The sequence below is a fragment of the Podarcis erhardii genome (genome assembly GCF_964252035.2).
Source record: "Podarcis erhardii genome assembly, chromosome: 1".
In the NCBI taxonomy this organism is placed as follows: domain Eukaryota; kingdom Metazoa; phylum Chordata; class Lepidosauria; order Squamata; family Lacertidae; genus Podarcis; species Podarcis erhardii.
In genome coordinates this window covers 81,595,497-81,619,637 of record NC_138497.1, presented here as the reverse complement: position 1 = coordinate 81,619,637, position 24,141 = coordinate 81,595,497, and the positions used below count along the sequence as shown (strand labels likewise).

Genomic DNA, 24,141 nt, shown 5'->3' with positions numbered 1-24,141 from the left:
AATTTACAGTAACTGAAGGTCAGAGTTTTGGGGTGGGATTCACCAGTGAGGGTGTCTGCTTATGTGAGGGTGTCTGCTTGCACAACAAGGTTGGCTGGACCCCCAAAACTGGCTCTGGGGGGATTAGGAGAACCCCCAGAACAGTGCTAAAGGAGGAGAAGGGGATTGTTCTGTCCGACAAGCTGCAGTGATTGCGATGACTGGACATTCACCATAGCATGGCATTGAATTCGGCCCATAGGGAATAAGCATTCCAAGCTTCTTTGTCTGTGCGTACCCAGAAGTTTTAGATGGTTCACACCACTGTAGGAATACTTATTCCTAAATAATTGATTGATCTTTCTCTTTCCCTTTTCTACTTGTTTCCTTTCTTTCCATTTATTTCTCTCCCCACCTCTTTTCTCTGCCCACCCTTCCTCCTCATCCAAATCACCCCTCCTTGTGACTTTCGTTGTCTGTGCCTTTCATCCCTCCCCCCTTTGTTTTCCTGTTGCCTTGCAGTTCTTTTGCTGTGCCGACCACTTGCCTCCTGGCTCTCTTTCGGCACAGGGGTCCTGGCATCCCAGTTGCCCTGTGTCCACGGTATGGTCCTTCTTTTTCTGTATACTGTTGATGTAAATGCTGCATCCTTTCTGATGATGACTTGTGTTTCCATGCCACCCACTCTTCATTGTCTGTGTTTTTCTTTTTCTTTTTAAAGCTGCCTATATTTTAGTACTCCTCCTCCTAAACAGAGTAGGGAGACAGACAGACAGACAGAGAGACAGAGAGAGAATGTAAGAGCTCAGCTGGAGCAAGTGGAAGACCTATCTAGTCCAGCATTTGGTTCTCACAGGGGCTAACCAGATGCCTAACTAGAAGTGCCACAGGCAGGACCTGAGTGCAACAGCACTCCCACACTTGTGGTACCCAGCAACTGTCTCTGACACTGAAGGTAGCACATAGCCACTGGTATCCCCCACAAATGTGTCTAATCCCCCTTTAAAAGCATGCAAGTTGGTGGCTGTCACTACATCTTTTGGTAATGGATTTCAGAGTGTAGCTCTGGGCTGGGTGAAGAAGCCCTTTCTTCTACATCTTCCAACATTCCATCTAGCATTATGCGAGAGGGAGAAAAATGTTTCTCTATCCACTTTTCCCACACCGTGCATAATTTCACACACTTACATCCTCTTTGACTTGCCTTTTTTCTAAACCAGAATGTCGCAGATGTTGTGACCTTTCTGTACAGGGGAGTTACTCCTCTCCCTTCTTCATTTCACTGTTTGAATTAACATTCTGGAGCCAAGCAGGGCAATGAAATGTAGGCTGAGAGGGAGCCACTTGGGTGGTGCAGTACTAAAGCTGGGAATTAGGCAGCTGAAAGCACAATCCTAACCATGTTTCATCAGAAGTAAGCCCCCTTTTCAAATTTCATTGGAATTGAATGGCATTTCCCAACCCCACCCTCACCCTGGAAACAATTTTGTTGTTGCTGCTGTTGCCCAAAACTCTCACAGCATGAAGTCTACATAGCAGCCAGCACTGCAGCAGATAGCTAACCTGCCTCACCAGTGAGGGAAAAGAAAGGCCTAAGGCTTTCCTTCCTGTGCATCAGCATAGGGAACAAGTCCTCAGGTTGTGGATGGAAGAATGTCTGTACTTGCAGAATGCAGTTTACAACTACATATAGATACAGCTGTGGGGGGGGGATGACATCTATAGGCACATCAAGTGGAAATAGTGCTTCTTCAATTGATATGGACTAGAGAGAGATCAGGGCCCTGGTCAGAAGCCATTTGTCAGATTCTGAACTTCTTTTTCCGTCTCACCTTTGGGCATTTGCCATCCCTGGAGTAGACTGTTGAGATGGGAGGGTTGTAATAGATACCTGGCAGCAATTTTAGGCTTTGCCTGATCTGTCCTCCTTTTCCCATCCTGCTTTCTGTCTTGCTTTCCCCTCCCTGTCCTCCTTTCTACAGCCTGTTTGCACCCTTCCGTTCCAAACCTTGATGTTCAGCTGCCTCATTAATCCATCTCTTTCTGTTAGCACACATACCACTTTTTCAATATATATGTAAAGACTTCAAGTGACATTCCCCCCCCCCTTGCATTCTAGGTCCAGTCAGAACATTGATAAGAATCAGATTATGTTTTCTACTGCTGCCTCATCAAACACACCTGATGATGCTTCCCTTAAACAGCATGGTAGGTACCAGTTGTGGCTGTCTCTGTGAAAATGTCTCCCAGGCTAAGCCAGTCAGGTGTTCAGCTGGAAAGTCAGGCGTGGGGAACGTGGCTGGTCCCTCTTGTGTGTTCACATGATGGGTAGGTTGATCTACCATTTCACCCAAGAAGCAGCTGTCCCCCTACTGCAGTAAGCTTCATTTTTAAAGAAAATCAGCACTACACATCATGGGCAGCTTCTGCTCACTATTAATGGTGAGGGCCAATGTAATACATGCCATCTGCTAATGGACAAACTCAGTCCATGTGCACGCAGAAGGCCTATATTGAAATAAATAAGTCCCAAAGTGGTTGCATGAACCAGGCCTTACAATGCAGGAGGTTATTGTGTGTTGCTCTGTCTCTTTGTCATTTTACTCTGACCTACATAGAACTGGTGCTGGTATTTTTTCATTATTATTATTATTCCTACAGCCACAACACATGTGCCTGAATCGCTCTATGACTTGCCTGCCCATAGCATATTAGTCTGTTTCGACCCGCCTTGTTTCTCCATGTGCTGTTCTCCTTTTCTGAACACCATTCCAAACAACGTATCTTCTGATGCAGCTTCTGAGACTACCACCCCAGCCACCAACAACCGGACAGGTAAACCCTATTCTGTCTTGAACACACAATTCAGCTTAGCAATAAGGCATTTCTGCTCGCCTGACAGAATGCTGTCCCCTTTCCTCCTCCTGTGTGCTTCCACATAGAAGGTTTAACTAACTCCTATACCTTTATCTGATTTGCATTGGATTGTTTCCAGAAGTTTGCACTTCCTGAACATATAAGGTATAATGATAACTTAATGTTGGGAGGGTAGGTATAAGTTTGGTGTATGGAGAAAAAGTAGTGAGGATTCTTGCCCTCACATCAATTTCAAAGCGCAAACCATAATTCTTTTCTCATTGCTCTACCTTCACAGATCAAAGCCTCATGTCACTGCTGCCAGTGACCAACATCAAAGCTAAATCGAGGGGAATCACTGGCAAGGTGACTTCCCATACAAAGTGGCCAAAGACCTCTGAGAGATCACGGGGCTTCGGCAGCCCCAATGCCAGCCCATCCTCCCCCTTCACCCACATCCAAGGCAAGTCCAAATACATCTCCAACCTCCCAACACGCAACAGCTTCTCCCCTGGGCAGACACGGCAGCGGCGCAGCACCATCAGCCAATCAGACTCCAAGGAGCCCAGCACAGGAAGCACCAGCCAGGAGGGTAAGCATCCCCTCTTTTCCTTGTGACTGTTTGCTGTATATTTAGACCTTGACACAGGATCTGAGCACAGCAGCACACTTTGCACCTGCAGTTTCCAGCAACTGGGATACTGCCTCTGACCATGGAGGCAGAGCATAACTAGCGTGGCTAGTAGACATCAATAGCCCTGTCCTCCATGAATTTGTCTAATTCTCTTTTAAAGCCACGTAGGTTGGTGGCCATCTTTGCCTCCACTTCATGACCTTAGAAATCCCTTCCAGCATTGTTCCCTAGCCTGGTGCCTTCCATAGGTTCTTGGACTCCCAATTCTCAGGAACCCCAGCAGCTGGTCAGGGATGGTGGGAGTTGTAGCCCAGCGACATCTGGAGGGCACCAGATGGACAAGACTGTATTATATAGCCTTAGGAGCTCTGATGGTTCTCCGAACACCCATGACTTGGCTTTGTCTGCCGTGTAGAATAACTTTCTTCCCTGTATGGATGATTTCCCCCTTGCAGGAAAAGCTCCTGTTCTCCAGTCCATATCACTTGTAGAGAGCAACGTGGTCATCACGCCTCAGGCCTGTGCTGCTGGTGATGAATGCAGGTGGGTGAAGTGCTGTCCTGCCATAACCTTTGTTAGGCCAAGTTCTCAGGAGACTGGGCTTCTCCTAGGGGGAAAGGCAGCTGATAAATGAACAAGTCAGGATTTCCCCATGTATTATCTTTATTGTCACGCCAAGACCACTTGCGTAAGCTGGTTTTGTGTTTAGTGATGGAATCATTATTGGATGTGGGTTCATGTAAAGGAACAGTGAGGAAGTTTGGACACAGGCAGAAGGCCATGTTGAGGTGGAATGCTTCTGACCGGAATCCTCAAGTTGCTGTGTGAGAGAGAGACTGTGGATTTACTGGGAAGATATGATCTTGCTGGTAGTGTGTCTGCTTTTCATACAAATGGTCCCAGGTTCAAATCTCTGGTGTTTCTAATTAAAGGTGTCTCTGTTAGCAGGGCTAGGAAGAAACTCTGCCTAAAACCTTTAAAGCGGGTGTGGGGGAACTTTCTCAGCCGCAGGGCCACTTTCTCTTCTGAGCACACTTTTGCCAGAGGCAAAAGCAGGTGGAACAACTATTGTAAATGTTACCTTTCTACAGTAAGCTGGTTTCTACACACACACACCCCTCATCCCCCTCTGTCCTCCCTCCAGGCAACTAATAAATTTTATCAGAGTTCAAGGACACAATCCAGGCAGGCGTGAACACTCACTGAGGGTGCAGAGTTGCACTGTTGAGGGGCATGAACAAGGGAGAAAGGGATGTGGCATGGGGAGAGTCACAGGGGCCAGATAGAATGGCTTGTGGCCCCCAGGTCAGAGGTTCTCCACCCCTGCTTTAGAGAGTCCCTGCCCTCTCAAGAGCAGGCAATACTGGACAATGCTGGATGGTACAATGGCCTTCCACAGCCTAAGGCTGTTCTCCCAGCTGGGGTCCAGCATGATATAACTCCCCAGGGATTGCATTGGATTATGAGCTGGAGGAGTCGGCGTGGCCTGGTTTCAATGGGGAGGGATACAGCTACCACATCTAGAGGCGGCTGCTACATGTTATGCTGTCGTTTTTTGTCTCTGCATATAGGACGGGGAACATCACATACCGCATCCCCATCAGCAAGTTTACTTCGGTGAACACAAATCTTACTCTGGAGATGAAGTGAGTAAGAATTCCAGGGAAGACAAGGGGCTCTGGGGAGGGGTGCAGCCTCAAGTCACATTGCAACGGTCAGCAGCCAGCTGAATATCAGGTGGGAGTTGTGAGCAAGAAGGACTCCATCATGGTCTCCGAACTGTAGGTGGAGAAAGCAGAAGAACCCACAAGCAAGGAACTTCTGTCTGCTGTGTGTTCATCCGTCTCTTTCTTTTCACGTCTTTCACGGCCCTGAACCATGGTGAAGACAGGCAGGACAAAGGAGAAGGGCTTTAGCTCAGTGGCAGAGGGATATGCACATTGTTCCGCCTTTTGGTTGTTTTGAGGTGCTTGCACTATAGGGTAACAACAACGAGATTTTAAAAAAGAAAAGTAAAACTGGTACCTCCGTGGTATGAAATTTTAGGAGGAAATCACGGGGCATGTACCTATTGTAAATGAAGCAGTATGACCGCCGCAATTTTTTTGCAGGCGCAAATGGTATTGAAGGTGCAATCATGTATAACCACTCCAATAGCACAATGAGCATGAATTATGATGAATGCTCAGTTAAAAAGGGTGTCTTTAAAGGTGCTGCAGGTGAGAGTACCAAAGTATGACAATGTCGCTTACCTTGTTGCCTCCACTAAACATCCTCCTCTGCCCTTTCCTCTCTCTCCCAGCGCCGCCTCTACTGTGTCTGGCTATTTTTGTGGTTTTGCCTCCAGCAACCCATGTCAGCACAACACTGTGAACGCGGACAGCTTCTCTGATGCAGCAGGCACCCAGGTAGGACCACAAAGTATCATGGCTGGCAGGTGCTTGCCAGTTGCACCCCTAAGTTGCTGCTTGTAATAGAAAAGGAAACTGGTGTATTTAGTTTCTGCACACTGTTGGGTGAATGCCCTTTGGATCCTCTTTAAGGCCGCAATCCTCTACTCACTGAACTGTGAGTAAGGCCCACTGAATTTCTGTATGTATAGTATTGTGCTGTAAAGGAGAGGTAGAAAGAGGCACACCTGTCAAGGTTGTATGTGAAGGCTTTCCTGGGAGATAAAAATGCATAAACATAAATAAGTAAACCATCTTCATAACAGGTCATCATTGGCTTGTTCAGCTATTTAGTGCTTGGCATATGGTCTACATTTTTAACCACATGTTTTTCAGAATAAGTGTTGTCTCTTATTTCAGAGCAAATCTGGGGCAAACGGCATTTGACCTTAACTGCATGTTTCTGTCATGCCCTTGAGTGCAGGCCTTCACCTCCACCCAATTGCTGGCATGGGGAGCAAAGAACTGAAATAGCCCTACCACTATGTAGAACCCTGATATACTACTACTACTACTACTACTACTACTAATAATAATAATAATAATAATATATTTATACCCCACCCATTGGGGTTAAACCACAGAGCCTAGGACTTGCCGATCAGAAGGTTGGCGGTTTGAATCCCCGCGACGGGGTGAGCTCCCGTTGCTCGGTCCCTGCTCCTGCCAACCTAGCCGTTCAAAAGCACGTCAAAGTGCAAGTAGATAAATAGGTACCACTCCGGCAGGAAGGTAAACGGTGTTTCCGTGTGCTGCTCTGGTTCGCCAGAAGTGGCTTAGTCATGCTGGCCACATGACCCGGAAGTTGTACACCAGCTCCCTCAGCCAATAAAGCGAGATGAGCGCCACAACCCCAGAGTCGGTCACGACTGGACCTGATGGTCAGGGGTCCCTTTACCCCACCCATCTGGCTGAGTTTCCCAGATTACCACCATTCTTTGTGGAAAAAAGCCCACACAAGGGGAGAACTACACAGTTAAGGTCATATGTAGTTTGACCTTCACGGTTCAGTAAGCTGCATTTTACAGTTCAGTAAGGCCTTAATTCTGTGTATCCCCATCCCATATTCTCTCCCCACTCAAACCGTGGCTACAAGAGAGGCACAGCACCTGGCAGTGGTAGGTGGAGTACTGCATCTTGCTGCCTGTTTCTCTCACATCAATTTTCCACTACAAAGAGGGAACAGAGAGCAAGGTGCATTAGCTCTCTCTCTAGCACAGGCAAGAGAAAGAGGTCGTTTTAATCCAGGTATGGTTTCTTTTGCCTCTTCCGTAGGGAGTAACATACCATTGGCCTGTGGTGATGATGCCGTTCCAGGAGTTCACCTATCACTTCCGATTTGCTAAACCTGTGAGTATAAGTACCTGCAATATCCTCTCCCAACGTAACAGCCTTTAGATTCATCCTTTAGAGCTGGGGGGGGGGGGTAATATCAAAAGATGACCGAGTCAGAAAATTTAGTCAAACTCCCCTTACCCAAATATCTGAGTGTTTGCACCCAGACACAGGGCCTTGGAGATGCCTCTTGTTGTTGTTGGCTAACCTTTGTTCTTCTGTGACAGTTTCCAGTTCCCTTGAACCTTCTTTTTCTTCCTCCCACTCTCATCACAGGGCCAAGCAAACTGCAGTACTGCTGTGGAGCAGATGGGCTCTCTCTTCACTGACTATTACTTCCAATTCTACTGGCTGTGTGAGTGAGTCTCGGGAGCACCACTGCCCTTGGACTGGAACTGAAATGGGCCCACAAGGCTCATTGGACTGGATGTTCCCTCCTATGAGCCCCCAAGTCCTATCCTGTTGCCTCTGTCATCAGCTGGTGTGGTTCTCCCCCACCCCACCCTGTGGTGGAATATCAACATTAGAATGCCAAACAACTTTGGGGGAACAATGCCACTAGCAAGCAAAACATGGAAATACTGAGGCATCTTTCCCCCCCTTGACATGCCAGATGCTTGTCATTCAGTCCTCCAAAGGCCTTACTTGTTGTAGAGACATCGACATTCCTTCTTTTTCCTCATTTTTACACTGGATTTGAAAGTTCTACACTGGAGCCATGCCTGGGTTCAATGCCTTTGGGCACCTCAGAACTGCAAAATACAGTTCAGCTGGGAAGAGATCTCAGCACCCAGAGAGCCTATGAAGCGGCTTTCTTAGACACTGGCGTTTCTCAACGATGACGCTGGGAGTCCTTCTCTAAAGCTGAAACACTGGAATTCTTTCTGTAAAAGGAATATCCTGCCTGGCTGTGTTTGCAAGTCATACACTGGAGTTTCTGACCTTCTGGCTGGCAGCTAGCCTCTTCTCTCTTTAACTTATGCTCTGCAGAAGTCCTGGTGACACTGGAACACACAAATGACCAGTCGTTTCAAACAGCAGCAACCAATGGAAAAGCAATGGGATTTGCCTCTGGCTTCCCCCCTCCCTCTCTCTCTCGCCATATAGTTACATTCCAAGGAGAGAAGACCTCAGTAACCTCACAAAAACAACTCTCAGGCAGGCTAGTTTTATTCCCAATGTGCCTTTTTTCAGGATTGGATAAATACGCTTCTGAAGAAGCAAGCTCAAATCTACTTGAGGAAAGCAGTGTCTGAGCTTTGCCTCTGGACTGATATAATATGCATTGGCATCCTAGGGCTCCTCCTGAGGCCCATACATTGAGAGCAGAAAAAATGCCTTTCAGCCCAACAAGCACATGGCACGGCCCTTGCTCAGCAGGAGACCATCCCTGAAGTTGAAGAGGGAGGCCATCAGAAGAGATCTACCCTACACTAAACGTATATCCAAACTGAAAAGTGTTTTGATCCCCAAGGGGTCACTTGTCAGGCAACAAACAGAACATTTTTTTTCACTCCAGACCTTAAGCCTCCTTGGCATTCTTAAGAATATTTTGGGTGTGTTTTGGGTAACTTACTGTTACAAGGTGTTAACTTGCTAAACCACTGATCTTTCCCCCTCCCCCTCCACACAAGATCAGCTTGTTTGATTATTGATCCACTTGTCTCTCATAGGAAACCAAAGCGGGCTGTCGCTGGGCACCAGCCTGCGTCCGCATTTTGAATCTGGGAAGCGCAAGGAGTTAAGACAAATGCACAAGCACAACCATCCAGCGTTTCAGGCCTTTAGCTTCCATTCAGAGGAAGGAAGGACAGGCCAACTCAGTCAAGCTCTGTTTTTGTTTTTTGTAAAACGGGTTATTTAGATTTCTGCGCAAGAGTGTGAACAGCAACTTAGGGAAGATGAGAGGACAGGGATGGGAAAGATAAGAAGCAAAATGGTTAGCTGCTGGGACTGCTCATATATTCTGAATCAGGTTATCAATCTGCAAATCCACAGATATAAACATATTTGCCTTTGGTTTAATTCTAATGACCAAGCACTGATGGTTTTTAAATCACATCATTGTAAACTGAAAGGAACAACTGTGTTAAGGTAGGAATCCACTTTATGATGGTGGCTGGGTTTATCTTTGTGTTGGTGAAATGTGTATTGGTGCCTGCATTCCTGGATGGATCTGCCATTTTATTAGTAGTAATGAAATTGCCCAGGTAGACAGGCCCGCCCGCCCCCATCCCCAGTTATCACCAGTTTCACATTTGCTGCTCTCAGCTCACATTACAGATTTAATAGTCAGCCCCTTTGCCCAGAGAACTCTGGTAACCATAGTTCTGCTTGGGGAGTTCTCACATAAATTTTTCAGCACCCCCAGTAAGCTATGATTCACAGGATTCTTTGAAGGGAACTGGAACAGTAAAAGTGGCATAAAAGTAATAAAAATGTGTAGATAATGTCTGCAGTGTCTGTTGGCGGCCCAGTGACGGTTGCCACTTTTCCTTACAATGCTGCACATTCCATGAATGGGCATAAGGGGAAATGGCACCTGGCACTGAGGAACTACCATTCATTAGAAGCAGCCGAGAGGGGCACACAGGCATGGGCTGGGGAAGATATTGGAGACCCAGCAGAACAAGGGCACTGATAGCATCTGATAATGGCTGCGGGCTGTCTTCGCAAGGAACAAGGATATGAGAAATGTAGTTGCAATTGCTAGTGCTCACCACCAGGTGGCACCATTGCTGAACAGAGGGGAAACAAACAGGCACAATAAGAGACTTGGAGTTATGTCCCCCTTATTAACGTCTCATTTTGCCCCATCAGTCAGACTGGGTCATGTAATCTGTTAGTGGCATTTAGTGCAGCCAAGGAGGGGTTTCCTCCCTAGTGAAAGAAGTGCAGAAATCTGTTTCGTAGCAATTCTATACTCTTACCTCTTCAATAAATCCCATTGAATTTGTTGGGACTTACTTCTGGGTAGAGGGGTGTAGGTTTGCACTGTTACTCAATGTTAGTTGTGAAAATGTTCTTGCATTGAATGCCAGTAATGCAAAACTGGTTGAAATCTCCCTTGTGAAACAGCCTGTTACTGACAAGCAAGCACTCTTGCTTCTCCTTACAGCCCCTGCTTCTCTCTCCCCCTCCTATGTTCCTCCTAAACAGATCTGCAGTATCTGGGAGCCCCATCTGAAGACCCTTAGAATTATGGTACCACTGCTGAGGGTTCCCCCCACCCACCCTTTCCTCTGCCCCTGCCGCAACTCCAACACATGTCTGGTAGAGCCAATGCGGACGGAGTGGAAAGGGCGATCTTAACCTAAACTTCATTGAATTGCTGTGGAGTCTTAGTCTGCCACACATCTACACACCACCCTCCCAGGATAGAGGCTATTGCCTTTTTATTTTTAGGTAAGACACACACACACAAAAAAAAAACCTGAGCTATGGGGAGATCTCATTATCCTTCACAAACCTTTGGGGGATCATTGTAATGAGCCAGTGTCAGTGACCGGTATAATATTTGTTAGAGGAAATGCTTGAGGAAGCTTTGCCCTGCCTACCTGCCACCTGATGGGATTCACTTTAACAAATGCTACCCCTTGGCCTTCTCTCCCGTCAAGACACACTCCTTGCTGGCCTCGCTTCACAAGTGTTTCTGCCAGGTTGGACTGTGTCCTTGAGCTCTAATAATGCATCTATAATAATAATTTAATATTTATACCCCGCCCATCTGGCTGGGTTTCCCCAGCCACTCTGGGCGGCTCCCAACAGAATAAAACACCAAACATTAAAAACTTCCCTAAACAGGGCTGCCTTCAGAGGTCTTCTAAAAGTCAGATAGTTGTTTATTTCCTTGACATCTGGTGGGAGGGCATTCCACAGGGTGGGCACCACCACCAAGAAGGCCCTCTGCCTGGTTCCCTGTAACCTCACATCTCGCAGTGAGGGAACTGCCAGAAAGCCCAAGGAGCTGGACCTCAGTATCTGGGCTGAACATTGCGGATGGAGACGCTCCTTCAGGTATCTTGCTTAGCTGGCTGGAAGATAGAGAGGTGTCTGAGTATATATGGAAATTAGCCTACTGTACAAAAGTGAGATCTGCATTGTCATTGCTCTGCTCACTTTTGCATCTGGCCCTGCCTACCATTGGCACATGGCCCACAGAAGTTAATGCAGGCTGAAAAGCCATTCCCCACTCTTGCCTTAATCTCTCCCAAGATTAACTGACAAAGGCATGCGAGACAGGAGGCTTATATAGGACAACATGTGTTTACCATGTGAAAGTACTGTACCTGCAGGGTTATGCAGATACTTCACAGAGACAATGGTGCTACCCAGCTAAATCCACCACAATCTTCTAGTGCTGTTCCTATTGGTCCATGCCTGCTGAGTTATTTGTCGGGGGTCTTTCTTACTTTGTCCACAAAGCATGTGCTTTGATCATCCATGGAGGTTCAGTACCAAAAGACTCTTCACCATGCAGGCATCCAGCAACGCCCCCAGCTAGAGCACAGTTGTTCTTGAGCACGATCGGAGTGCCAAAAAAATGTACTTGGCCGTGGACAATATTCAGATAATTCTTCTCAACTTGGTATTAGAAAGTCAGGATCCTGCAGGGGCTGGCAACGCTCCAATTTTCTAGCAACAAGAGGCTGCTCTTCCTCTCCGTGTTCTGTGGCCCATGTGCCAATTGCCTGTTTTTTCCACGCAAGCTGAATTTTTGATTATTATTTTTTAACTCCAGCAGAATGGGAGCCAAAATAGAGCCTCTCCTCCCGTCACACTTCCCAGCAAAGGGAGAATCTGGTGCTCCACTGGAGGTGCTTGTGCCGGAGCTCCTCCCTGTATCGCCAACCCAAACGGTGTGGGGAGAAGCTGCAGAACAAACATGGCCTTTGGGGCTTCCTAGCACACTCCAGCAGTGGGAAGAAACCACCCTGCAAGAAGCAGCTCATAGAGGAGGAAGGATCTGTTGCTTAATGACCGAGAGGCATCTTAGGCCTGGTGGGTCACTGTTTTGGTGCTCTCCTCCTGAGCAGCAGCAGGAGGCTTAAGCAGACTCCTTTCTACAGACCAGCAATAAAAAGTCTTTAGACTAGTGGTTAAGAAACCGCTGGGTTAAAAACAATCTGGTGAGGACATTCACATTTTGACCGGACTATCCCCTTACCCACTCCTCAGTGCATTAAATGTATAAAACCATTCATCCATAGTTTGTTACCGATCAAGATCAGGGTGAGGGCAGCAGGGACACGGTGACATCAGAAGTAAATTAACCAATCACTTTCTTCTTCTCCTGGTCTTATCAGGTGGCATTGGAGAGAAGGGCTGTGTATGTGTCAAATATTTTCACTGGTACATTCACATCCATGCTGAGAATCCGATATGCATAATCCTTTGTAACAGTAGCACTCTTTACATTACAGTTTTAATGGTTTTATTGTTTAAAACTTGTACAACTACTTACTTTTATCGATATAGCACTTTTTTTTAATCCCAAAGTGCTTCACAGTATTGGGGTGGGCAAGGGGACTACCAGCATTAAAGAGTAGGAGTTCTATAGCAAGGTGTTACCTGCCCATGTTTGAACTAGTATCATAGACATCACCTGGACTGGCCAGCTCAGCATCTTCATGCTACTCGCCTGTCTCGGGAAATGTTCTCCCTACCTGCACCAATTACATACTCTCCCCAAATAGAAGGATGAACAACAACTGGGTGTTTTCCTGCATCTGATGGAGGGAGCTCTTCCGGTGCTTCTGACCTAGGAGGAAATTCTTCTTCCTTAGAACCGGAACATGAAGCCATATCTCTCTAGCCATTTGGGGAGCCAAGAATAAAATCAAGGGTGGATATGGAGCCAACTTTTAAAGTCTGGCTGTTTCAAGGGGCTGGGAATGAGTTCTCCAAGGAAAATTCATAAGCCTTTTGTCTTTTTGTTGTTGTTTTAAAAAAAGCTCAAAGCCTGTAAATAAAAGTTTTGTGCCACCACTGTGAGCCTTAAGGAAGATAAAGCACTAATTTGTTTTGTTTTAAATGTTGCTATCACAGCTTTAATCACTGTATATTGCCCTCAATTTCAGAGTCATATCTGTAGTACGTACAATATTAATGAAGTTTTATTGTTATTTTGCTTTGGTGGAGGATATGTGTGGTTGCTTTTCCCCCTACCATCTGCTTTTCTGATCTGTATTTATATTTTGTTTTGGAGTGCTGGTGCCCAGAACTCCTCTACTTCTTGTTTTGCTTACCTAGACCTTTTATTCATAAGAAATGTACCTATAAAAATAAATATATAAGTATACTACTTTGTATCCAAGATTGGCTCATGGCTTCTTCCTCCATCTCACAGAACTGAATTATTACAAGTAATGTTATGGTAGGGGCTCTAAGCAAAGTTTTTTGTGGGTAAAAAGAGAATTTCAGAAGCAAGAAGTGCATTTGTACTACCAGAGTAAGCCCAGTTACATGCGCACAAGTCAGCAGACATTTTAGAGAAGAAATATCTGTTTGAGAGTCATACATCACTATATAAAAAAACTATGCCTTCAGTATTGGACTACCACTTACTACAGAAACATTCAGTTAACACAGCTATTTTCAATTTGAACTCAATGCCATTTAGTTATAAGAGCAAAATGCAGTTTTCATTAAGGATTTAGTTAAAACATGGAATTGAGAGAAAGCAATTAACCAAAACTACACTCACTAATCCATGGGCTACATGTCTTTTACTAGCCTCGTTTCTGATATACATTCTTAATTACTATAGCCTTGGGATTTTATTTTTATTTTTAAAGCCTGTTGCCAGCTCTTGTAGTTTAAAGGTAGCTCAGAGTCAGTGATGTCCTCAAGTCAGCTTGTTATTTTAGCCTTTGCAGTTTAATGCAATGCAGTAAAAGGAACTGACATCTCTAAAGATTATTCTTTAAACCACAATCTGAGAGGAAAAATCAATATGGAGACAAAACAATAAGTAATAGGGAGATGATTTATCTATCTGTCATTACACACACACACACACACACACACACACACACACACACACTCCACTTTGCACAATTGTATAGACATTACTCATGACACAGACACCTTTATTTAATGGGCTTTCCCCTTAAGCTGAAGAGCCCCAAATATTGTGGCCTGCCCTTTTCTGCATGTTGATCCAGAAGTGGAGCATCTCAGCTCTAGTGCCTACCACAGCTGTGATCCTATGTGCCTTTTTTAATCAGAAATACATCCCACTGCATTCAGTGGGACTTACTCTGAAATGAGTTTATTTACCTACATGGGAATATGTCCCACTGAACTAAGTAGGATTTACAGTACTTCTGAGTCCATTAGCTCTCTCGCAGTAAAGAACAGAAAGAAGGGAAGAAAAATGAATGTGGATGCTTTGTGTAGTAAAAAGGTAAATGTAAAGAACCTCTGGACAGTTAAGTCCAGTCAAAGGTGTCTATGGGGTGCAGCACTTATCTTCAGGCCGAAGGAGCCGAAGTTTGTCCACAGACAGCTTTCTGGGTCATGTATGACTAAATCGCTTCTGGCGCAATGGAACACCATGGCAAGTGCCAGAGCGCATGGAAACACCGTTTACCTTCCCACCACAGTGGTACTTATCTACTTGCACTGATGTGCTTTTGAACTGTTAGGTCGGCAGAAGCTGGGACAGAGCAACAGGAGCTCAGCAAGCCCAAGAGGCTCAGTGGTTCAGACCACAGCACCACCTGCTCCCCTTTCTGTTTGGTATCCAGCATACTGTGTGTGCAAAAGAAAAAGTTCATTTGTGCTTAAAGGTGGGTTTGAAAGCCTGCTCACAGCAGTGGAAAGTCTGATATGTCAACATTTACAGTTGTCACAATTGCTTATTTCTTAAAAGTTGAGATAAAATATTCCTTCAGGCATATGATTACTATGTGTCCCCTATATCCATCCTATTCAAAGAGCAATTTCTGTTGCTTTGTACCTTCTCTCCTGTAGCGGGTGTAGGCCTATGGGTCTTCATATACAGCAGAAAAGTGCACCCAAAGAACAAAGAAGAACACAAACTTCAGCTCATCACAGAGTCAGCTTTATTGGTCCGATGTTGCGACCCTGGGCTATAACCATATATCAAGATTATGCAGGCCCAAGCTGCAAAGAGCTGCATTACGTACAAAAATAAAAAAGAGCTTCATTAAGGCTGCTGGAACCTGAAAGGAAAAACAACAAATGGATCAAACTATTTTCTGAAGTACCCAGGCTATTATAGTTTTCTATATCGCTGTCCGAAACGGAAACATACAAGCAGGGGAGCCAAACAAGGCCTTGACAATTAGAGGGGCTTCTATGCTCTACGTGCCTGGGAAGTTGTCCTCATAATTTGTGCCTTTCATTCTTGCTTTTTAAATTTAGATTGTTGTGACTAATGGTAAGGGGCAGACAAATGCAACTACCTGATACAAAACTGCTCACTATTGCACATGTTGCAGTTCGAAGAGCACTAAGAGAGAGAGGCTCAGCAACTGTATTTTACTGTGCAGATGCCGATATGTTCACATCATTTTGTTACCTGCTAGATCCTTTAATAATAATAATAATAATAATAATAATTTTTTATTTATACCCCGCCCTCCCCAGCCAAGGCCGGGCTCAGAGCGGCTTACAAGCAATAATAAAAACAAGATGAATGATTACAACTTAAAAACAAAAATAAAATACAACATTAAAATAATGGAACATTAAAATATTAAAATGTGGCCTCATCGCAGGAGGAGAAGGAAAAGAAAGAAAAAAGAGAGGGAGGGAGGGAATCAAATTGGCTCCAAGCCAAAGGCCAGGCGGAACAACTCTGACTTACAGGCCCTGCGGAAAGAAATTAGATCCTGCAGGGCCCTGGTCTCATGAGGCAGAGCGTTCCACCAGGCCAGAGCCAGAGTTGAAAAGGCCCTGGCTCTGGTTGAAGCCAATCTAACTTCCTTAGGGCCTGGGACCACTAGGGTGTTGTTATTTATGGACCTTGAGGCTCTCCGTGGGGCATACCAGGAGAGGTGGTCCCGTAGGTACGAGGGTCCTAGGCCGTGAAGGGCTTTAAAGGTCAGAAGCAGCACCTTAAATCTGACCCTGTACTCCACCGGGAGCCAGTGCAGCTTGAAAAGCACTGGGTGAATATGCTCCCATGGCAGAGACCCCGTGAGGAGCCTCGCTGCAGCATTCTGTACCCGCTGGAGTTTCTGGGACAGCTTCAAGGGCAGCCCCGCATAGAGCGAATTACAGTAGTCAAGCCTGGAGATGACCGTTGCATGGATCACTGTGGCCAGGTCGGGGCGGGAAAGGTAAGGGACCAACTGCTTGTGAAATCCTTTGTGAAATAGTTGAAATATGCTACACAAGGCTTTGTCTATATTCACAAGCATGCCTGGTAAAAACTCAGCTTCAGAAAAGCCAGAACTCTACACATTAAAATAGAACTATTAAATAAGCACCAGACAGCCTACTATATGGTGTGTGCACCCTATATCTATATCCTGCTTGGTGACCTGGGGAATACATTTTTCTATAATCTTTCCTCCCACAGAGAACTTTCCATTTCTAAACTTTCATTGTTTTGCAAGACAAATTAGTAACATGATTGTTGGACATAATACTAATCAAATTTGCAGTTTTAAACAGTTGCAAAGCAGCTGCTTCTGGGAAGTATGAATGCACACATAATAATAGAGATCCCTAACATTACTGCAGTCCTTTAGCCAGCCAAAGACAGGCTGAGGGGCCTTAAGAAGCAGTGTGGGTCTTACTGCACTGCTGGCATGGCAACATCTACCCACTGGATACTCCTGAGTAAAGCTCTGCCATAACAAATGTACAGCCAGCGATATTCTGGCAGTTGTGGGAAAAATAAGGCATTGGAGGTGGTGGTAGTAGCGATAGATCTGCAGGATCCAAAGCTCCCTCACTCCCCTGACATGCCTGCAAAATTGGCTCCACACTATCTAGCTCTGGGGCTGGCATAGCTATTTTTCTAACAGGAGGGGGAACTCCTCACCACCACCTGCCCTGCCCATAGCAGCGGTTGTTCTGCCAAAGAACCTGCCCCTGCCGAAGACATGTTTAGCCATGTTTAGTATCTCAAAAATTTTCATTGGCTTCATTTCTCCCCCTTACAATATAAATGATTGTATGGAAGTATGGAAGTCTTAAAATAGTTGCACATTTTCCAACAAAGTGAATACCAAACTGAAACTCTGAATGTTATTTCAATATAACATTTAAACCAAATTAACAATTCAATCCTAATATTTTCTGGGAAATTCCCTCAAATTTGTTCCAAAAAACTCTCATTGTGGAATCCGGTATTAATTTCTTACCTGAGAAAGCTCCTGACTTTGTTACACATAGATTCCAACCCATAGCAGTAAGAAGAGTACTCCAAAGCCCATAAAGAGTGAAGCAACCAGAGAGATGAGCAGTTCCTTGTAAATGTCCCGGGTGTACTTGGTCGAGGTCACTTCATATCTGAAATACTAGTTAAAGTAGTAAACCAGAGACTGAAGAGTGGAGAAAGCCCCAGCAATACACAATGAAAAACCAACACTTTTGCAAAAGGTCATGACATTTTTGTTTAACAGGGTTGTCATCCTCTCAGCTGCCCCAGCATGCAAAAATTAAGCAAGAAAACACAACAGAAAAAAATTCTTGTTTAATTGCAGTGTGACAAACTGCATACAAGGAATAAAATTAATTAAATGAAATTTCAGGAAAAAGATAGCAACTATCCCACAACATCAGGAACAGTATCAAAGAAAGATCTGATGCCATTAAACATCAGTCACCAAATTAGAAGACACTAAATGAAAGAGTTTCCCAGTCCAGACACCAAAATAGGCTCTTTTTTGTGCAACATGGAAATGCCCTTAAGACAATCACCTGGTGCCAATTTTGCTTCAGTCTGCTGCCAGACACAGGCATTTTTATTTGTCTGAACTTTTAAGAAGCAATAGTAACTTTCTGCATAGCATTTATAAATCTTTTGCTTAATATTTATGCTGACTTTCTACTCCCCTTCATTTGCTTATATGCATCTTATTACCCTTATGGTGCATCATCCTAATCGTTTTGCTAAACGAAGGCCTAAAAATAATTTAAAACAGTAATGCAGAACCAGCTACACCCTAGATGCTGTTGGTCATCATCAGCCTCAACCAGCATGGTGAATGGTAAGGGATGGTGGGAGTTTTGCAGTCCAGCAACATATGCTGAGACAGCTTTCCCCACCCTTTTAAAAATAAGCAAAGGTACAAGCACCTCCCCCAGATCTCATTAAAGCTAACACCACAACCCTGTGGGCAACTGAAACGTGTCTGGTGCAGGCCTCTGGACACTCAGCAGAGCCGCTCTGGGCTGGAAGAGGATACACAAAGAACCAGGCGGTGAAGAACATGCCGATGGCCAGCAGGACCACTGTGAGGTGTGGAAACACAGCCGGGTTCACCGGACTGGTGTATCTGCTCATTGTCTCCAGCTCCTGAAATTGAAAGAAAGAAGGAGAGAAGTGAAATAACATATTGTCACCAGTATTTATAGCACGCACACAGATAAAGAACCTGCGTTGGCCTCCATCTCCCACCAGCCCCTTCCAGCATGGCTAAAGGGCCGGCAATGATGGGAGATCAGTGGCGTAGCGTGGGTTGTCAGCACCCGGGGCAAGGCAAGTAATTTGCGCCCCCTAACCCGTGGATTTGCCCTAACCCCAGATGTTGCGCCCGGTGCGGCCGGCCCCCCCTGCACCCCCCACGCTACGCCACTGTGGGAGATGCAGTCCATCGAAACACCTGGAGGGCAACGGGTTCCCCAACCCCGATTTTAAGGAGATATCTCGGCGAGGGAACGGAGAAGATGGTAACAGAAACACCATTTATTTCTCCCTCCCTCCCTGCTGCATTGAAACCGGGCCATTTGCGCCCGCCGACCGCCCCTCCTTGGTTCTCTCGGGGTAACCGAGCAGACCCAGCACCGGGAAGGCGCGCAAAGGCTGGGAAAGGGGCGACAGGGGCGGCTCCGCTCCGACCGGCCCGCTCCCTCACCATGGCTCTGTCCGGCGCTTCCCGTGGCTTCTCCTCACAGGTGGCGGAAGGACACGTCTCTTCTTCCGGCGCAGGCTCAACCCTTTCCCCGCCGGAAGTCCGACTGTCATCTTCTCCCCCCCCCCCCCTCCGGACGAAGAAGGAGGAGGGATAGAGGCCTCACGCATGCACGGCCTGCTGGGAATTGTGGTCCGTTCAGACCTCTGAAGCGGGCACCAGGAAAAGCCGGTGAGCGCGTGGACTACGTTTCCCAGAAGCCAACAGGCGTCTCGCCCCCGCCCTGCCTTCTTTGATGCTCTGAGCGCGGGATTCAGAAGGCGCCAAAAGGGAGGCGCTGATTGGCTTAGCCGAGTCCTCAGCCGGGTCTTCGGTCGCGCGTGGCTGCGAGGGAGCAGGTGGCAGTGGCAGGTACCCCAAATACCAGCCCCTCGCGCGTTCTGCGTGGCGGGGAGGGGGGAGGGGGCGGAGGAAAGGGCCGGCTGGGTGGGAGGGAGGGAGCCGCCTTCGCCCTCGCCCGCCCTGCCGCGGCCCCAGGCAGAAACCTGCCCCGCAGGCGTGGAAGGGCGAAGGCGGGAGATGGATGCAGCAGCCCCATTACATGCTGGGCGGGCGGCGTAGGCCGGCTCTCAGGGTCCACTCGGAGGTCAGTCCCACGGAGTTCAGCGGCCCTGGCTCCCCGGTTAAATGCCTGCGAGACTGCAGTCTGAGACGGGCGAAACGAGTAAGTGTCATCTGGCTTGGCTGTCTCTTATCTTGCTTACAAGAGGATTTCTGAACCACCAACTGGATTAAAAAAAATGGTGGTGGTGGTGTCATCCCTCTGTCTCGGGAGACAGTGGAAGAGTGTGCGCTGTCGGGGGTGAAGTCAAGCCCTTGGAGGAGAGTTACAGCGCCTGCTTTGACCTATATGGGGGAGATACATTGCTGTATTTTAATACAGTGGTACCTCGGGTTACATACGCTTCAGGTTACAGACTCCACTAACCCAGAAATAGTACATCAGGTTAAGAACTTTGCTTCAGGATGAGAACAGAAATCGTGCTCCGGCAGCGCAGCAGCAGCAGGAGGCCCCATTAGCTAAAGTGGTGCTTCAGGTTAAGAACAGTTTCAGGTTAAGAACAGACCTCCGGAACGAATTAAGTACTTAACCCGAGGTACCACTGTATTGTGTTGGAAGCTGCCCAGAGTGGTTGGGGAAACCCAGCCAGATGGGCAGGGTATAAATAAGAAATTATTATTATTATTATTATACATGTTTTGTTGCAGCTGGGACATATGAAGGGGGCAGGGGTTGAACTGCTTTAATGCCCATTGGAAATAATAGGGACCATGATGCCAGTTGTACCGTGATGTGACTCCATTCAATTAAAGCAAGAGATGGATCCAGAGAGAGAATTTTTTAAAAAAAAATATTTTTATTAAGTTTTCCATTTAGCAATCCAATCATATCACATTAATTATTCCAAATTCCAATACATATCATAAAGTCCAAATATTTTGCCAAATTATAAATTTTTGTTGGGGATTCCCATGCTTCGAGTTCAGTAAGGGTCCAGTCATCTCATATTTCTGCTGCTTTTAGTGTTTACCAGTCCCATCTTTCAATCTTCTTGTTGTTATCCTTTTTCTTCTTAATAGCTTCTGAGTTGCTTCCACAGGCGAGTTAAAGTAAGCAATATTATGCTTCTGTGTGAACTTTGTAAGGCTCTCCCCTTTTTTAAAAAAGCTGGTAAGTCTTTTGTTTGCAATAAATTCTCACACGCTGATCCAAAAGTCCTCCTCGGGTGGCAGACACCATCATTCTCAGTTCCGATGAAATAAAATCTAGGCGTTTGCTCATCAATTTTCCCAGACAGGTTGCATCATAAATTAGGCTTTCCAGGGAAGATTTCGCCAAGTCAAACTTAGAATACAAACATGATAACAGAGTAATGGCTCGCCTCCCCCTGTGCCTATTAATCTCGCAGCCTACTCTGTCTCATAATGGCGGATCCCGATTAAAAACTGCGTCACAAGAGAGCCTTTTATTTTCTTTCCAGATCTTTCAAAAAACAAAGGCTTTAGTTGATATTTTTGTTTCCACACAGTTTATTTTCCAATCTCACTTGTTATAAGTCGTATGACGGTTCTTCTAGGGAAGGGATTGTTAGGTTATATCGTAATAAAAAAGGAAAAGCCCCCCCCTTTCCGTTCCGTTTCAACATACCGGCATAGATGTTATTCTTTGATGTTAACTTCTGTCCAGTCCATTCCATCACTCTTAACTTCTCAGTGGCAGGCTTAATTAGCAGCTAACATACCCTTTTCTTCACTCGAAGCATGTGCAATAACTTTTTATATCCAATTTTTTATCTTAAGTAATGCAACTAGAGTCGCTCTCAGAGACAGTGTCTGGGAGATCCGAACTCACATGAGGGCTTTCCGTCCAGTGCCCTCACCCCCTCCTTCTTTCGAACTTGGGGGTGATTTATGGGCAACCGCGGACTAGGCTGCATCTTCCCTTCCACCGGGAAGAATTTGGGAGGCTGATTTACTCCCATCTTCAGCCCCTTAATTACCTCATGTGAGCTGGAGAGATGGTATTGTCGGCCATCTTCCAAGGCGCCCCTAGCGGCCTCCCGGATCCTGAGAGAGAATTAGATGTGTTGCAGCAATAGGTCACATTAACAGTGGGCGGGAAGAAATAATGGAGAATAGCAATGACAGATCCTGGACCTTTAATTCTAGTCCCAGATACAGTCAGTCATTCCAGTCCCAGGTTTCATTCCTCAGTTGATGTGATGTACCTCTGTGCCCCATTTGGTTTCCATGGGGTTCTATGGCAGAATAAGGGTGGCATATGAATGTAATTTACATTCCTTTGAGAGGAACAGCAAGATATAAATTGGAAAAAAGAATAAATTCCTTACCTTATTTGTAATTTGCACTTCTTTCTCTGGAGCCTGTACAAAATTGATTAGTGAGCATAGTTTTTGTCACCTATTTATAGTGTATTTATAGTTTATTACAATTTTGCTGTATGTTGCCTTGAGGTTTCAGTGTAAAGCAATAAATAAGTTGTTGTTGTTCATCAAAATAATAACCACTACATGGTAATCTTAGATTGGTAGGAAAAATTATACCTTGATCCAACAGCTGAACATTTTGCTTTCTTGTCATTTTAAATCATCAGTTCACATCTTCTGTTTTACTTTCTAGGTTTCTCCCGTGTTGTATCATCACAGAAGCAAACTGCAACTGGAGCTGAGTTACCAGGATGGGAATCCATGGTTTGGCCAAGCTGATTGCCGATATAGCTCCCGGTGCCATTCGAGAGAATGACATTAAGAGTTACTTTGGCCGGAAGGTGGCCATTGATGCGTCTATGAGTATTTACCAGTTCCTCATTGCTGTAAGGCAGGGAGCTGACATGCTGCAGAATGAAGAAGGCGAGACCACAAGCCACCTGATGGGGATGTTCTACCGCACCATCCGCATGGTGGAAAATGGCATCAAGCCTGTCTATGTCTTTGATGGCAAGCCCCCACAGTTGAAATCGGGGGAACTAGCCAAACGCACCGAGCGCCGGGCTGAAGCGGAGAAGCAGTTGCAAGAGGCCAAAGAGGCAGGTGAGGAGGAAAATGTAGAAAAGTTCAGCAAGAGGTTAGTGAAGGTGACCAAGCAGCACAACGATGAGTGCAAGAAGCTGCTGACCTTGATGGGCATCCCTTACGTTGACGCACCTGGTGAGGCTGAAGCTAGCTGTGCTGCACTGGTGAAAGCGAGCAAGGTCTATGCAGCTGCTACTGAGGATATGGATTGCTTGACCTTTGGTAGCCCTGTGCTGATGCGGCATCTTACAGCCAGTGAGGCAAAGAAGCTGCCGATTCAGGAATTCCACCTGAGCCGCATCCTTCAGGATTTGAGCCTCACGCAGAAGGAGTTTGTGGACCTTTGCATACTGCTGGGCTGCGACTACTGCGAGAGCATCCGCGGCATTGGGCCGAAGCGGGCCGTGGAGCTGATCAAGCAGCACAAGAGCATAGAAAAGATTCTCCAGCAAATAGATGCCAAGAAGTATTCTGTGCCTGAGAACTGGCTGCACAAGGAGGCCCAGCTGCTCTTCCTGGAACCTGAAGTTGTCGACCCCGAAGCTGTGGATCTGAAGTGGAACGAACCAGATGAGGAAGAGCTGGTCAACTTCTTGTGCGGGGAGAAGCAGTTCAACGAAGAAAGAATACGCAACGGGGTCAAGAGGCTGAACAAGAGTCGCCAGGGCAGTACTCAGGGCCGATTAGATGACTTCTTTAAGGTTACTGGCTCCATCACTTCAGCCAAACGCAAAGAGCCAGAACCCAAGGGATCTGCCAGGAAGAAAGCAAGGGGTGGTGGTGCACTAACATCGAAGTTTAAAAGAGGGAAGTAGAATTATTTTCTAGAACTCTGCACCAGTTCCCTTCCACTGCAGATGCTTGGAGCAAAATATATTAAACTTCAATTGAGAGCTTTGTGGTAATGTACTCTGTAGTGCTTAAAATGTGAGAGTTATCGTCAGGCCTTGAGCTCAGCTTAGACTGATGCATGGTGGGAGGGACACTGCTCTGACAAAACATCTGACACTGCCAGAGACCCAGCCAGTCTGAAGGCATGCCCTGCTCTCGAAGGACCCAGAGGGTGCTGCTCTTGCTGCCTTGAGTCCGGTGAACTCCATACATAGTATAGGTCCATCTTTGCTGGGAGTACCATGTTGAGATGATTTTAGCTTTTGAATTGTATCTTCCAATAAATGTTGATAACTAAATATTGATTACTACTTCTGTGTAAGCTTGTTAAAATGAAATTGGTGAGA

General features: G+C 46.1%; 3 protein-coding genes across 9 annotated transcripts in view; 2 read left to right on the top strand and 1 right to left on the bottom strand.

Annotated features, from left to right (window-relative positions):
- Window positions 1–13,570, top strand: part of MYRF (myelin regulatory factor) — a 96,671-nt gene extending 83,101 nt beyond the window's left edge. For 3 of the 5 annotated variants that reach the window (XM_081837133.1, XM_081837134.1, XM_081837137.1), the window contains 9 exons: window positions 502–582; window positions 2,099–2,187; window positions 2,641–2,814; window positions 3,134–3,427; window positions 3,925–4,012; window positions 5,041–5,115; window positions 5,772–5,877; window positions 7,195–7,269; window positions 7,531–13,570. In XM_081837133.1, coding sequence (XP_081693259.1) covers window positions 502–582; window positions 2,099–2,187; window positions 2,641–2,814; window positions 3,134–3,427; window positions 3,925–4,012; window positions 5,041–5,115; window positions 5,772–5,877; window positions 7,195–7,269; window positions 7,531–7,617 — 1,069 coding nt within the window. In that variant the 3' untranslated portion in view covers window positions 7,618–13,570. The remainder of the gene's footprint in view (window positions 1–501; window positions 583–2,098; window positions 2,188–2,640; window positions 2,815–3,133; window positions 3,428–3,924; window positions 4,013–5,040; window positions 5,116–5,771; window positions 5,878–7,194; window positions 7,270–7,530) is intronic. The other 2 variants (XM_081837136.1, XM_081837135.1) reach the window with 1 other exon arrangement.
- Window positions 13,571–15,300: 1,730 nt separating this feature from the next.
- Window positions 15,301–19,472, bottom strand: TMEM258 (transmembrane protein 258). 2 transcript variants are annotated; one of them, XM_081837998.1, is made up of 4 exons: window positions 19,314–19,472; window positions 18,645–18,754; window positions 17,598–17,745; window positions 15,301–15,443 (listed from the first exon to the last, which is right to left on the bottom strand). In XM_081837998.1, exons 1-3 carry the CDS (start codon window positions 19,314–19,316, stop codon window positions 17,619–17,621), a joined length of 240 nt encoding a protein of 79 aa, XP_081694124.1. In that variant the 5' UTR covers window positions 19,317–19,472; the 3' UTR covers window positions 15,301–15,443; window positions 17,598–17,618. The 2 variants fall into 2 exon arrangements, with proteins under 2 accessions (XP_081694124.1, XP_081694125.1); XM_081837999.1 differs by having other exon boundaries at window positions 15,301–15,394; window positions 19,314–19,450.
- A 108-nt stretch (window positions 19,473–19,580) lies between these two features.
- FEN1 (flap structure-specific endonuclease 1) lies at window positions 19,581–24,093 on the top strand. 2 transcript variants are annotated; one of them, XM_081837572.1, is made up of 2 exons: window positions 19,581–19,721; window positions 22,512–24,093. In XM_081837572.1, exon 2 carries the CDS (start codon window positions 22,570–22,572, stop codon window positions 23,716–23,718), a length of 1,149 nt encoding a protein of 382 aa, XP_081693698.1. In that variant the 5' UTR covers window positions 19,581–19,721; window positions 22,512–22,569; the 3' UTR covers window positions 23,719–24,093. The 2 variants fall into 2 exon arrangements, with proteins under 2 accessions (XP_081693698.1, XP_081693699.1); XM_081837573.1 differs by lacking the exon at window positions 19,581–19,721 and adding an exon at window positions 19,902–20,034.
- Window positions 24,094–24,141: the final 48 nt, after the last annotated feature.